This window comes from Dama dama, chromosome 11, assembly GCF_033118175.1.
Source record: "Dama dama isolate Ldn47 chromosome 11, ASM3311817v1, whole genome shotgun sequence".
NCBI classification, from domain to species: Eukaryota; Metazoa; Chordata; class Mammalia; order Artiodactyla; family Cervidae; genus Dama; species Dama dama.
In genome coordinates this window covers 27,353,472-27,366,481 of record NC_083691.1, presented here as the reverse complement: position 1 = coordinate 27,366,481, position 13,010 = coordinate 27,353,472, and the positions used below count along the sequence as shown (strand labels likewise).

Genomic DNA, 13,010 nt, shown 5'->3' with positions numbered 1-13,010 from the left:
TAAAAGATTTGAGAGTAGTGTGATTTGAAAACATTAAGTATTGATATCTTTTATTAACAGAGAGGACTAAAGTCTGGAAAAGCACCATTCTGCAGTTATAGAGAACTCCCTTGTGGCTTTTGTTTTCGACTTGCCTAATTGTTAGCATCTGTACCTTTTATTAACTTCATTGTAAATAGAGTCACCTTATATCCCGATTTGTTCAGACAGTCCAGATACATGTTATCATGGCATAATTGTTATTAGTACTCTCTTTCTCAAAACTGTCCCAGTTTGGATGTTATATGAACACTATAATGTAGACATAGAGTCTTCAAGTTCTCTTAATTCTTAGAATTATGTTAATTTTTTGGTTTGGTGATTTTACTTGACAATTTGTATTAGAAAAATCTAAAGTATAAGTGTAACTCATAGTATAAATTGTAGCAAGAATTTTATTTATTATTTATTTTGAAGTAGTATAGTAGTATATTGGAGTGTTGACTGATTTCTTTGGAGATGAAAAGGGCAAGGCATAAGTCCTTCTTTAAAGAAAGAACTAATGAAATGGTGGATAGTGGGGATTTGAATCTGTATGTCCACCTAATCATTTCTGAGTTGGAAGGACAGGGGAGTATGTTCTTGACACGAAGTGCCAAGTTGTTTGAGCTTGGTTTAGAGCTTTTGAGAATTAGGGAAGTAATATGAAGCAGTATTGGACAATGTATTTTACAGATCTTCAAGATCTCTTAGCGTTTCTTTTCTGTAATGTGCTTTTCCATTTCTGCTACAGTAAAAGAGTCTCCAGGGGCAAAACACTATTTTTATTGCTATTCTAACCACTGTACCTGTTAGTCTTTTTTTTTAAGCTGTTCTATTTATTGCTTTCCCCTATATTTAGTCCATTTTAACTTAATTCTTGGCTAGTAGTTTCTCTAAAAATATTTGAAATCAGTGTCTGCATTGTCACAGCTGTCTCTGGAGTGGTGATAAAGGCCTTTGTTAAGAGAACTGTTAATTTTGTTAACTACTGAATTGTTTGTCCAGGTAATTTACAAGTGCTTGCAAAATGGAGAGAGAGCCATAGCACAGTGTGTGGCAGAAAGTAGGCACGCTGAGTAAGTCCTTGGCATAGACTCCCCTCCAGGTTTTAAGTTTGGGTGTCAAAGCAGTGACCTGTGAACTATTGGAGCACTATGTGGAATCTTACCCCAAAAGACTGGAATAGTGTCCTCAGAAAGATTCTTATTTCTACTACCTCACAAGATGAGATTAGTTTGTTTTAGCCACTTCTGTGTCTAATAAATGCTTCTGTTAATTTATGATGACTTCATTTTTGATTACTTATTTGTTATCCTTATTTTGATATTAAAACACTTATCTTTATGAAGTATAGGATAAAAGTCTTACTCTTTCAAGAACCATTTTCTTCTGCCTGAAATGGCTTATTTATACAGTACTTTAAAGGGATTAACTTGGGTTTCACTGAATAGTTGTTCAATATATCAAGAGCAGTGTTTTAGTATTATCATCTTTATATTTTGTTTGAATATTTGCATGAAACTTTATAGTGAGATTTTTTTTAAAAAATCGGAACAACCAAGGTTGTATTTTACTGGAATCTTTGTTAGTATAGATTATTGTTTAAAATGCCTGTACTTTAGGGAATTCCCTGGTGGTCCAGTGTGTAGGGCTCTTACCTGACCTCGGTAGGGTTCAATTCCTGGTCAGGGAACTAGTATTCCACAAGCCATGTAGTTGTGGCCAAAATAAATCAACAAAATCTCTTTTAAAATAATAATAGAAATAAATAAAATGTCTGTACTTTAAATACAAATCATTTGCAGCTCAGGAAGATCCTAACATGCAAAAAAAAATTTTTTTTAAATAGAGAACTGAGTTTCCTTTAAAATTAACAGTATTTAGTTTAGCAAAAGATCCATAGATTAGGCATATGCCCAAATTGAATCCACCCCACTCCCCTCAAAAGCTGCTTATCCTGTTTTTGTGTTTGTTTTGGTTGGTAGTACTATCATTACCTTGTTACCTAGATTGTAAAGTTTTATTCTTTTTAATCAGCCTCTTATTTTTGTTTGTATCCTATTGACTCTCCTGAATGTCTCTGAAATGTATTTTATTTTCTCAGTTCTTTCTGTGAGTGCCCTGTTTCACTTCTTGTCATCTTGACTCTGTTGTAATTCTCCTGAATGATTTCCTTGCCTCTGGTCTAGAATATCCATTATTCTTAGAACTTTGAGGTTCCTCATAATCTGCCTAGATAGCTTTCACAGCATCAGCTCCCACATCTGTTCCTCCATCTCACACCCTGTTGTATAAACTGTGTGTTTTCTCAGGTTGTGCCTTTGTCCATCACTTCTTGTGTCCTCCCCACCTTCCATTCACACTTTTAAACCCCTGACACACACATAGTCTTATCTCTCAAGACCCCATATAAGTTTCACTAAGTTCATTTTATTATAGGTGTTATATATTTGTGAGCTCTCTGAAGATAAGGTCACCATGCCCTTAAGGAGGCAAATACAGGTAATTTAGTATTACAAGTGTAGCAATAGAAGTATATACAAGCTTAATTATGAGGACCTAGTTATGGGCATGGGTTTGAGTAAACTCTGGGAGGTGGTGATGGACAGGGAGGCCTGGCGTGCTGTGATTCATGGGGTCACAAAGAGTCAGACACGACTGAGCGACTGAACTGACTGAACTGAATTATGGGCTGAGAGGGATGAGTGTCTTACACATGCTTACTTAAATGTCACATACATTGTTTAGAAAACCAGTCTGTTCTTTTCAAACAAACATACCCTCAGTCTGGTTCTTCTGAGTGTCAGGAAAGGTAGACAGGAGAGACCTGGATGAACACTGAAGTCTCATTCGGAACTGACCAAATGTACATTTTTATTAATCATCAAATGGTTATACCAACACAATTTTTATATTCCTGTGTGTGTTACAACATAGGATTGGACACAGGGCTTTGAGATTATCTCAAAAAGTATTTAAGGGTTTTAATGTATCTCTTCCACCATCCTGCTTCCTGCTTTAGAATTAGATCGCTACTGTTGAGAACATAGGAAGAATTGCGAAGTTCACTTCCATTGAATTGTTAAACAAGAAGAATTGTCTGTCATTGAAGCTGTAGGATAGGAGATATTCCAACATCAGTACTTGGAAGTAAAGAGAAAACATTAATCATTTGTATAAACATTTTTATTATCTGTGTTAAATTTAGTAGGTCTTTTGAAAGACTTCATTAAAAATACCACATGACAGTAAAACCATTTGAAAAATGCAGAAGTATGAAGTTGACTTTTCAGGTCTAGAGTTATTAGAACCAGTATCCAAGCATAAATGGGGAGTTATTAACTAGACAAATTAGGAAACAGGGCACTCTTGAATTTTTGTTAGAGTTGAAAGCTAACGTATACCTATTGATGGTAAGTTTGCTTTCTGCTGTGTTTTTGCTCTTCGTAATTAGGATGAAATTTAAATGTAATAATTTTTTTCCTTCCAATAGCTTTTGCCTACCAAAAAATTTTGGGAACCTGATGATTCAACAAAAGATGGACAAAAAGGCATATTTCTTGGGGATGATGAATGGAGAGAGACTGCATGGGGAACTTCTCGTAAGTTGTTGGTGTATGTGTGAGAGTTCTGAATTTGTTTAATACTTGAATTTTTTTAAAACCCTACTGCCCCCAAACGGTACCTTCAGAAACTTTGTGGTATCTTTGAGGATTTCATGTGTCCTCATAATACCCATTTTCTTATGTAAAGTCAGCCATACTTAATGGTTCACTTATTGATTAGAAATGCTTGTCACAGTAAGATTTTATTAAGTTTTATTTGAGGTTAAACTCTGATTATAAAATTCTGAATTTCCATTAAAATACAGGACACAATTTAACCATAAGAATTTTTAAGCTTGAATTGTATCAGTGGATAGTGATCTATTAACTGCAGCTCAGACTAGCTTTATTAAACATTAGCCACACCCATAAAGGAAATAAACCCCCATAGTAAGATAGAATTCCCAGAAAGGGAGCAGACTTTGAATGTTTTTGATATCCATAGGTAACAAAGACTGAGGTCCAAGAAACTCTTAAGGGAAAAGGAATTGGAATGTAAGAAGTATAACTCATGGGGTGACAGTATTTATTGGTAAATTACAGAGCATACTTATATTCTTAAAATACTACTGATTATATTTTTAAATGTTTCTCATTAATAAAATTTGAGATGTACATGTGAAACTTTCAACATGTATTTAACAAATAAGTTTCCGCTTTATAACTGAAAGCAGCTAATTAAAACTATTCAAGATGATCAAAGTAATATAAAATCAAGTTTCTGGAATTAATTTTATATTTTGAGTGTAAATTGCCAGGTACTTTTTTTCTTTCCAAATCAGTAAGAAGGTTTTAAGTCCTTTACGGTTTTAAATTTTGTTCTTAAAAGTAATTGTTAAAAAGTTTAGGAAAAAAGAGAAAGTGAACACTGCTATATGGAAGTATTGCTTTATTTTCAGTGACATCTTCATCCCGTGAACTTTGTATCAATGATAAAGTTATTCTAAGTCTGGTTACCAAAAAAAAAAAAGTTAGGAAAAGCTGAAAATTTTTAGTACTATTTATAATCAAAATGGAAAGAGATTGAAAACTTTGCTAGATACTAAATTAGATTAAAATACTGGGAATTTTATTTGCGTTCAACCAATATGTAATATAATGTGCCAGATTTGGAGAATACAAAGATAAATGAGATACGTGATCCCTGCCCTCAAGGAATTTTTTTTCTGGATTTGTATTAACCTATATAGATTGAACTTATATAATTTAAGTTATTCAGTTATTTGGGCCAGGATACATTTTCTCCATAAAAGGCACTTTCTTTGCTAAAACAACATGCTTGAAAATTTGATTGATACGCATGTTTTGATTTTTGTTTTGAAAGTTAAATGGTTAATTGCTTTATTTATCAGAACCAAATATTTTTAAAAGCATTCCAAAGCAAAACATTTTGAGCACAACATGGTAATGAGAGATATTTTCAAGATGAATGTTAGGGAGATATTTTTGGTATGTTGTATTTGGAAGACAACTGGTACCAACAGTAAAACATTTAAGCAACTGTGTATATATTCCTGATATATCTTTTTAGTGTCAAGTTTATAATTTTAGTTAATTCCTTGTATCACTCCCTCTCCCAACTTTTTTTGTTGTACGGATAAAATTTTGAAGATGAATATAAGTTTTTATCAGGAGACATGAGAAAATTAGAAATGGATTATTTTGTTTACTGAGTAAATATTTATTGAATGCCAAACATGTACAAATATGAAAATGACATTCCTTGTCCTAAAAGAGTTGTCATTCCATAGTTCTTTCCATGACCACAGGAGATTTTTACCATACACATATTTCCTTCTCAGCTGAGCTGAATTATTTGTGATTATTAATTTCATTGTGTTCTCCTGGCACTTTTAGGCCTTTGAGCATACTGGTTTCTCTAACCAGAGTGCTTTCCACCCCCATTTTCACCTATTTTTTGCTCTCTATCCTTCATATCACTTCCTTTGGGATTCACTCTAAGACTGGGAAAAAGTGATGAATATGCTTTCTCTTCCCTATAGTATCCTGGATTATTTTTATTGAAGTGCTTTTACTCTTACTATGATCGCTTCCTGTTAAACCTATAGTCTCGTAGAGTTCAGGGACTGTTGTGTTCTTAGATCCCACATACATACCACAATGCTTAGCATATTGGTTCAAAATTTTTTTCTGCAAATCTAGGTGAGTCTTGCCTCAAATGTTTTTATGTTCATATTTGCTTTCAGATCTTAAGTATTGCCTTTTTTATCACAAAATATGTAGAAAAGGTATTTGTACCAGATGGATAATTTTTTTAAAAATAAATGAAAAACTTTTAGACTAGAAGGATTTTTTTTAATTAAAGAAATTTTTCTTTAATCTTTAAAAAAGGGATCTTTTTTAAAAAAACTAAGTGATACTTAGTCTTAAAGACTGTGATATTACTGTCTTTTTTGAATGAACTTAGTCATCTATGTTTATAGCACTACAGCCATGTATTCTGAATCTGTCCAATACATGACTGTGATCCTGAGAAGTGCCTCCGTCAATTTAGGAAGAGTTATTTTTATTTCAGGTTTTATCTCTAAAGTTTTTTGGTTTGAGTTGTTCTGAATTGACAGTAGAACTTTTTAATAAGAGGCTTAAAAGCAGTGGAGAATTCAAATTGTTTCTATTGCCAGTGACTTTTGAATTTGATTATTCTTCAGATAGCCTTTTACCTGCTTTTACCAAATGACTTTCTTAATCTGTATTCTCAAGAAATGTCTAAAGGGCAGTGAGTCTAAACAGATTGAAGACGTTTTTTTAAGTTTACAGTAACATTCAAAATAAAACAATATGCTGATTTTTCTTTAGTATATTGATGTGAATACATTTTGGTTAGCTTAAAAGTACAAATTTGTAATTGTTTTCTTTTTTCCAAACAGACCATTCAATGTCCCAGCCCATTATGGTACAGAGAAGATCTGGACAGGGTTTTCATGGAAACAGTGAAGTAAATGCAATATTGTCTCCGCGATCAGAAAGTGGAGGCCTTGGTGTGAGCATGGTAGAATATGTATTAAGTTCTTCTCCTGCTGATAAATTGGATTCTCGATTTAGGAAGGGAACTTTTGTGAGTATTTTGAATTAAGAAATGTTTTTAAGTTGCTGGATGGTTATTTGATTGTCTTTAAGTCAGTTTCTTATTCTGACCCTTCCTAGAATTAAAGGTAATTTTATAGCTATTGGTGCTCTTGTTTTCTTCTCCTAGCCACTTCTTGAAATACACGAAATTGTAGAACCACCGGGAACATTTATAATCTTAATCACGTTACCAAAAAAATCATATTAATTAAAAAACAAAGTTTGTAAGATTAAAATTGCTTATTTGTGGTAGTACTTGATACGACGGTTAAAAAAACGAAATCATCTTTCATTAAGTAGAATTTTAATTTCACTTGTGGTGTTACTGCTCTTCTAGCACCGCTATAGTTAAGGTTGCCTTAGCCCTTCTGTTATAAATCACTGGTTTGTACTCAATTTTTTTGGCCTTTGATAAATTCGTTGACTACAAAATTAAAATAAGATTCAATGTTTTTATTGTTTACATGCACTATAGTGTAGTTTTAGGTCACCTTGTGGTGCCTTTTTTTGTGTTCTATTAAATATTCAGAATCAAACAGATTCTTTTTCCTCAGGGCACTAGAGATGCTGAAACAGATGGACCTGAGAAAGGAGATCAAAAAGGCAAGGCTTCTCCATTTGAGGAGGACCAAAACAGAGATCTTAAGCAAGGAGATGATGATGATTCTAAAATAAATGGCAGAGGTTTGCCAAATGGAATGGATGCCGATTGCAAAGATTTTAAGTAAGATTTTCACTTTCTCAAGCAGAAAATCATATCTCTTTAGGGATTATTGCTACTAGCTGATATGACTGATTTAGGTATTTTTCCAACTTTGGGTTTTTTTATTTCCCTTTGTACCTTGTATTAAATCTGGAGGAAGACTTAAAATTTTTTATAAGGAGTATTAGTTAATATTATGTGCCATTTTTAAAAAAGATAAGTCTTCAAGTTTCTCTAAAACAATGCATTCCATTAAGTAATGTTAGAAGTTGCTATTACCTTTCTACTAATGTGGTAGTCTAAATTTTAACTGTTTTCTCCCTGCTAAAGTTTAGTGAATTTAAGGTTTAATCTGTGATTTTTCTTGGCAAACTCTTCTTGAGTTTGCTCTTAGCACCTTTCTGTAGAGTTTTCTCTTCCTTCTATCTCTGTATTGTATCCTATCCCCCCTTTTCTGAGTTTATGCTGATACTTAATCATATTCCTGAAATTAGGACAGGAGGAACATATCAGACTTCTAAAAATTAGTGTTAAGTTCAGAATTTAAGTTCAGTTGTAGATTTTTTGTTGTCTCTTTATGGCAAGTATTTCTTTTGTTCTAGCCTTTGGACTTAGATTAGGCAGTGCACATTCATCTAAATATTAGGGAGTTGTTTCTTCATATCCTGAACTTTATACTTCAGTAATCAGATGCTTTGGGGCCTATACCTGAAAATAGTTGTTTCTTTGCGATCTTCTGAACCATGAAATATCAGTTAGTTGTTAGGTACATGTTTATGTCTATTACCTTTAATTATCAAAAAATAGAGTAACAATACTTCTTAAAAACAGTGCCATTTAAATCTGTTCTAAATGCAAAAAAGCATCCAAAACCAGTAAACCTCTTTTGACAAGAAATAAATTTAATGCTACTCAGTTTGTTTTAGAACCTTATTCTGCTTTGCTCTTCTGCTATTACCTAATCTGTGTTCAAGGGCATGCATTTAAAACTGAGTTGATTATAAACCCTGCAGAGTATACATTTATAATTGAAGTGTTAATACACCATTAACTATAGCAAGAAAATAGCACCACTCATAGCATAATGACTTCTTCTTTTGAATCCTCTACTTTTTTTTTTTTTTTTGCTGTATTAGAGTTGTTTTGTGTGAAAGACTATATTTCTCCATATTAATATGAACTTTACATTCAATAGCATTATAATTCCATTAAGTTTGTAGTATGTTTTTTAAATTGCTTATAAAGTATTTCTGATGCAATATTGTCTTCAACAGTATAAAAACATTTCAGAGTAATAGCTGTGGTCATATGGTCACTATGGTAGCACATCATTATTACATACATTAACTGATATAGCATCTGTTGGAATAGAACTGAAAGGAGTGAAAGAAATATATCAGGCTTTCGTTGTTCTTTGTTGTTGTTGGAATATGATTGCTTTACAATGTTGTGTTAGTTTCTGCTATTCAATGAAGTGGATCAGCTATATATACACACACAGACGTACTGTCTCTCTTGGACCTTCCTCCCACCTCTTTCTTTTTTCCAATGGACTGATTTTAAAGAAGATGCTTTCAGTTTTATTTTTCTTCCCATATATTCTAAATGAAAAGCCTTTGGATTATTCACATGAACATTTTAATTGTGGATAAAGGGGAAAGGAGTTTGAAATTTCTTCTCATGTTGCAAGGACAGTGTTTAATTTTGAAATAAAATGTAAGTCCACAAACCTAAAGTATCTGGAAAACAATTCTTGTAATTAATTGGTTTGTGAAATGTTCTATACGTGTTAGCAGATTTATTCCATTGTAAAGTACCTAGAAGTGGGGCAGTTACATATGGATAACCGTTGACATTGAAAGACAGGTTATAATAGTTACTACCATTTATTTAATGTACTTACATTTGAATATACTATGAAATGATAGTTCCTCAGAATGAATTTACTTCTTGTGAAGGATAAGATCTTATATAAATTATTTCCACAGAAGGAAGGGGACTGTTAATAAGGATCACTTATGTCCAGAAATTAAGTGAAAATAGTTTAGACTGTAAAGGATGTTGATAAAAAGAGAAGAGTCGGTGCTTAAAATTTAGTGTTAATAAATTTCTTCAGAAAATTAAGACTAATCAGTAGAGAAAGTTGCTCTTTGTATATAAAATTATACTTTTCATTGATGTGCATGCTTAATTTTTGATAAATATTCATTTTTATTTATTTCTGATGATTTAAACTGAAACAATTTGCTATGATAAAGATAGTTTTTGGAGAGCTCATAGAGGGTTTTTACAAATAGTCTTTTTGTTTTTGTTATTATAGAAGTACAGTGTCACCTCTGTCTCAAGGAAACTGGGACCTGGGTGTTGAAATGATTTACTCAGAATATTGTTTTTTAGAGTCAAGAGTCAGCTTTCTGTCTTGGTTCACTGCCCTTTTCTTTTGTATTCTGTATTATACAGTCTTCAGTTGTGAAGGCCATATGATTCTTTCTGGCCGTTTTTTTTTTTCCCCCCGCCCTGAAGTATTAGGCAAGATGTTAGGACGGCTATGCTGGTAGACAGGATGGGAGTATGGTGGGTAGGTTTTGGTTTCAAGTCTTCTCTTATTTGTTGCATGGCAGTCTGCTCTTCATACCTACTGCTCATTTTGTCTGTGATTTGAGACAAAAGTTTTGAGTACCGTAAGCCTAAATCGTGATATTGGACAATTTCCTTATCTGTAAAATTGAATTATATCTTTATGCTATTAAAATTGGGGGCAGTTGTCACTAATAATATTTAAAAAATGAAACCATGTCAGCTTTTAAGTGTAAGCTGGATTAAACAGAAAAAAAGAAAAAAAGTGATAAAGAGGAATGCTTAGTGACCTAGGGTCCCTAATTTGCCTTTTGTGTTTTACCACCATCTGTTTTCCATGATTTTCCTACTTTATGATTTCACCTTTTGACATACTTGTTACTTTTACTCATTTCTGTTTTCTTTACACAGTCGTACTCCTGGAAGTCGTCAAGCCTCTCCAACTGAAGTAGTTGAGCGCCTAGGCCCCAGTACTAATCCCCCAGAAGGATTGGGGCCTCTTCCTAATCCTACAACTAACAAACCACTTGTTGAAGAATTTTCAAATCCTGAAACTCAGAATCTGGATGCCATGGAACAAGTTGGTCTGGATTCCTTACAGTTTGACTATCCTGGTAATCAGGTACCAATGGACTCCTCAGGAGCTACTGTAGGCCTTTTTGACTACAATTCCCAGCAGCAGGTAAAGAATACTGCTCCTTTAGCGATGTTCCTCTTAGCTAGTAGTAGTATAGCCTAAAGTGCTGTGAGATGTTCACATAAATAATAGGGGTATTTTTAAACCCTTTAATGTTTTATTGAATAAAATGTCCTTATAGTTGAGAAAGTGATTAAAATATGTATTTGTAATATTCCATTCTTAGCTTTCTGAACAAAAATGAAATGCTGTGAGACTAATCTGTGTACTCAATACTTCCCTTAATAGCTCTTTCAGAGGACTAATGCACTAACAGTTCAGCAGTTAACTGCAGCTCAGCAGCAGCAGTATGCATTAGCCACAGCTCAGCAGCCACACATAGGTGAGTCTTTGTAAGTTACCGTTCTCATTATAGTGTTAGAAAGTCTTGTGTTAAAGTGTTTAGATCTTATTTAATGGTGTTATTTCATTACTTTCTGAAACATCTCATTGAGATAAAACAGTAGTAGATTACATGGCAAGAGTAAAAATTAGGAAAGAACAGGTTGGCGTTTATTTTACTTGTATTCTTGGTGAAATAAAAATCTATAACTTGATGAAAGCTGTCAGCACATAAGTTTTGTTCTTAGTGTGAAGTGGAGAGCATTAAACACTTGGAAATTCAAGCATTGTTTTGGGTGTTCATATCAAGTCAGAGTGTTTGTTTTTGAAATGGATTGGAAGTAAGAATCACAAGACAATTTCTTTAAATTTTTTCTTCCTTCCTTCATTAAGCTATTTAGCCTTTGAGCTTTATAGTAAAGACTATAATTATGTGAAATACTATGATTACATATGTCTTATTGATAGAGTTCAGGCATTAGTACCTGTTTTTCTGTTGAGGTTTTTGTTTTTTTTTTTTAACTTATTTTGAAATAATTACTGATTCACATGAGGTTGCAAGGAGAGTACACACATGCCCCACCTAGTTTTCCCTAAATGACTACACGTTAACATAGTATAGTACCACAGCCGTTGGTAAATGTGTGTGTATAGATGTGTGTCATTTTATCATGTGTATAGATTCATGGGAACCATTCTTACACCTGATTTTGGCTGACCTTGATTTCTTTCCACTCTCAACATCAGGCGGGGACCGGGGATGAGATAAACTAAGTTAGTTCTATTCCCTTAACTTTGTTTTGTTTTGGGTCAATCCAAGAAGTCTTTCCAGGTCCAAAATTTTATTTTCGGTTTTAATCAAAGGTGACCACATGTTTCTAGATGGCTTCTAATAGCAGCATGCACTCTGGACCTGTTTTTTTACACTTTCCCCTAGCCTTCTTTATCCCTGTATATAATGCTGCTTCACTCATTGTTAGAAACATTGATTCCTGTCTACTTGTGGGCCATTACAACACTTGTTATTTCTTGACACTTCATTGTATGATTTATATGTGGTAGGCTGGGATACCTATTATTGCTCTTCCTTTTGGTAGTTTTAAATTTTCAGCTCTTGCCTTTTCTTTCGTATCAGCTTTAAAATCCTCTTATTTACTTCCATATGCATGTGTGCTCAGTGTCCGACTCTCTGTGATCCCATGGACTGTAGCCCACCAGGCTCCTCTGTCCATGGAATTCTCCAGGCAAGAATACTGGAGTGGGTTGCCATTTCCTCCTCCAGGGTATCATCCCGACCCAGGGATCAAATCCAAGTCTCCTACATTGGCAGGTGGATTTTTTACCACTGAGCCATCTGGGAAGCCCCTGTTTACTTTCAGATCAGGTTAAAATCTTAAATTAACTTATGAAAAGTAACATTTTTATGACCAAGTATTCTTCCAGAACCTAGTGTATCTTTAATTTTGTTAAAGTTTGCTTTTGTGGTGTTTATGAGTGCTTTAAAGTTTTTCTCATATAAGTTTGCATATTTTTCAGTAGGTTTGTTCTTTGGTATTTTATCTTTTGCTATCATTGTAAATGACTTCCTGGCTTTCATTATATCTTTAAACTGGTATCTGTGAAGAAAGCTCTTGATTAGTGTTTATTAAATTTTATTAATGCTGTTTTCTAATAATTGACTCAGTCCTGTGCTCTTAGAATTTAAAAGAATTGTATATAATATTGAGCTCTTTTAATTTGCTAATTTTTTAAGGATTTTTATCAATATATAAATGAATTTAGCCTGTGTGTGTGTATGCATTTTTATGTTAGATTTTGATATCAGTATACTTGCTTCCTAAAAATAGTTTAAAAGTGTTTCTTTTTTTTAATGCCTTGGAGTATTTTCAATTACATTTGACCTTGTAAAAGATTTGGCATAAGTTAGAACTTCTTTGTGAAACTAGGGAAACTATGCAAATAAATCTGAAAACTTGAATAGAATGGAAATTTCTAAGAA

General features: G+C 33.2%; 1 protein-coding gene across 8 annotated transcripts in view; it reads left to right on the top strand.

The window, feature by feature from the left end:
* PUM2 (pumilio RNA binding family member 2) overlaps positions 1 to 13,010 on the top strand; it is a 96,903-nt gene that overhangs the window by 28,468 nt on the left and 55,425 nt on the right. For all 8 annotated transcript variants that reach the window (XM_061154864.1, XM_061154869.1, XM_061154866.1 and 5 more), the window contains 5 exons: positions 3,515 to 3,623; positions 6,515 to 6,702; positions 7,268 to 7,437; positions 10,405 to 10,675; positions 10,919 to 11,012. In XM_061154864.1, the coding sequence (XP_061010847.1) occupies positions 3,515 to 3,623; positions 6,515 to 6,702; positions 7,268 to 7,437; positions 10,405 to 10,675; positions 10,919 to 11,012 (832 nt within the window). The remainder of the gene's footprint in view (positions 1 to 3,514; positions 3,624 to 6,514; positions 6,703 to 7,267; positions 7,438 to 10,404; positions 10,676 to 10,918; positions 11,013 to 13,010) is intronic.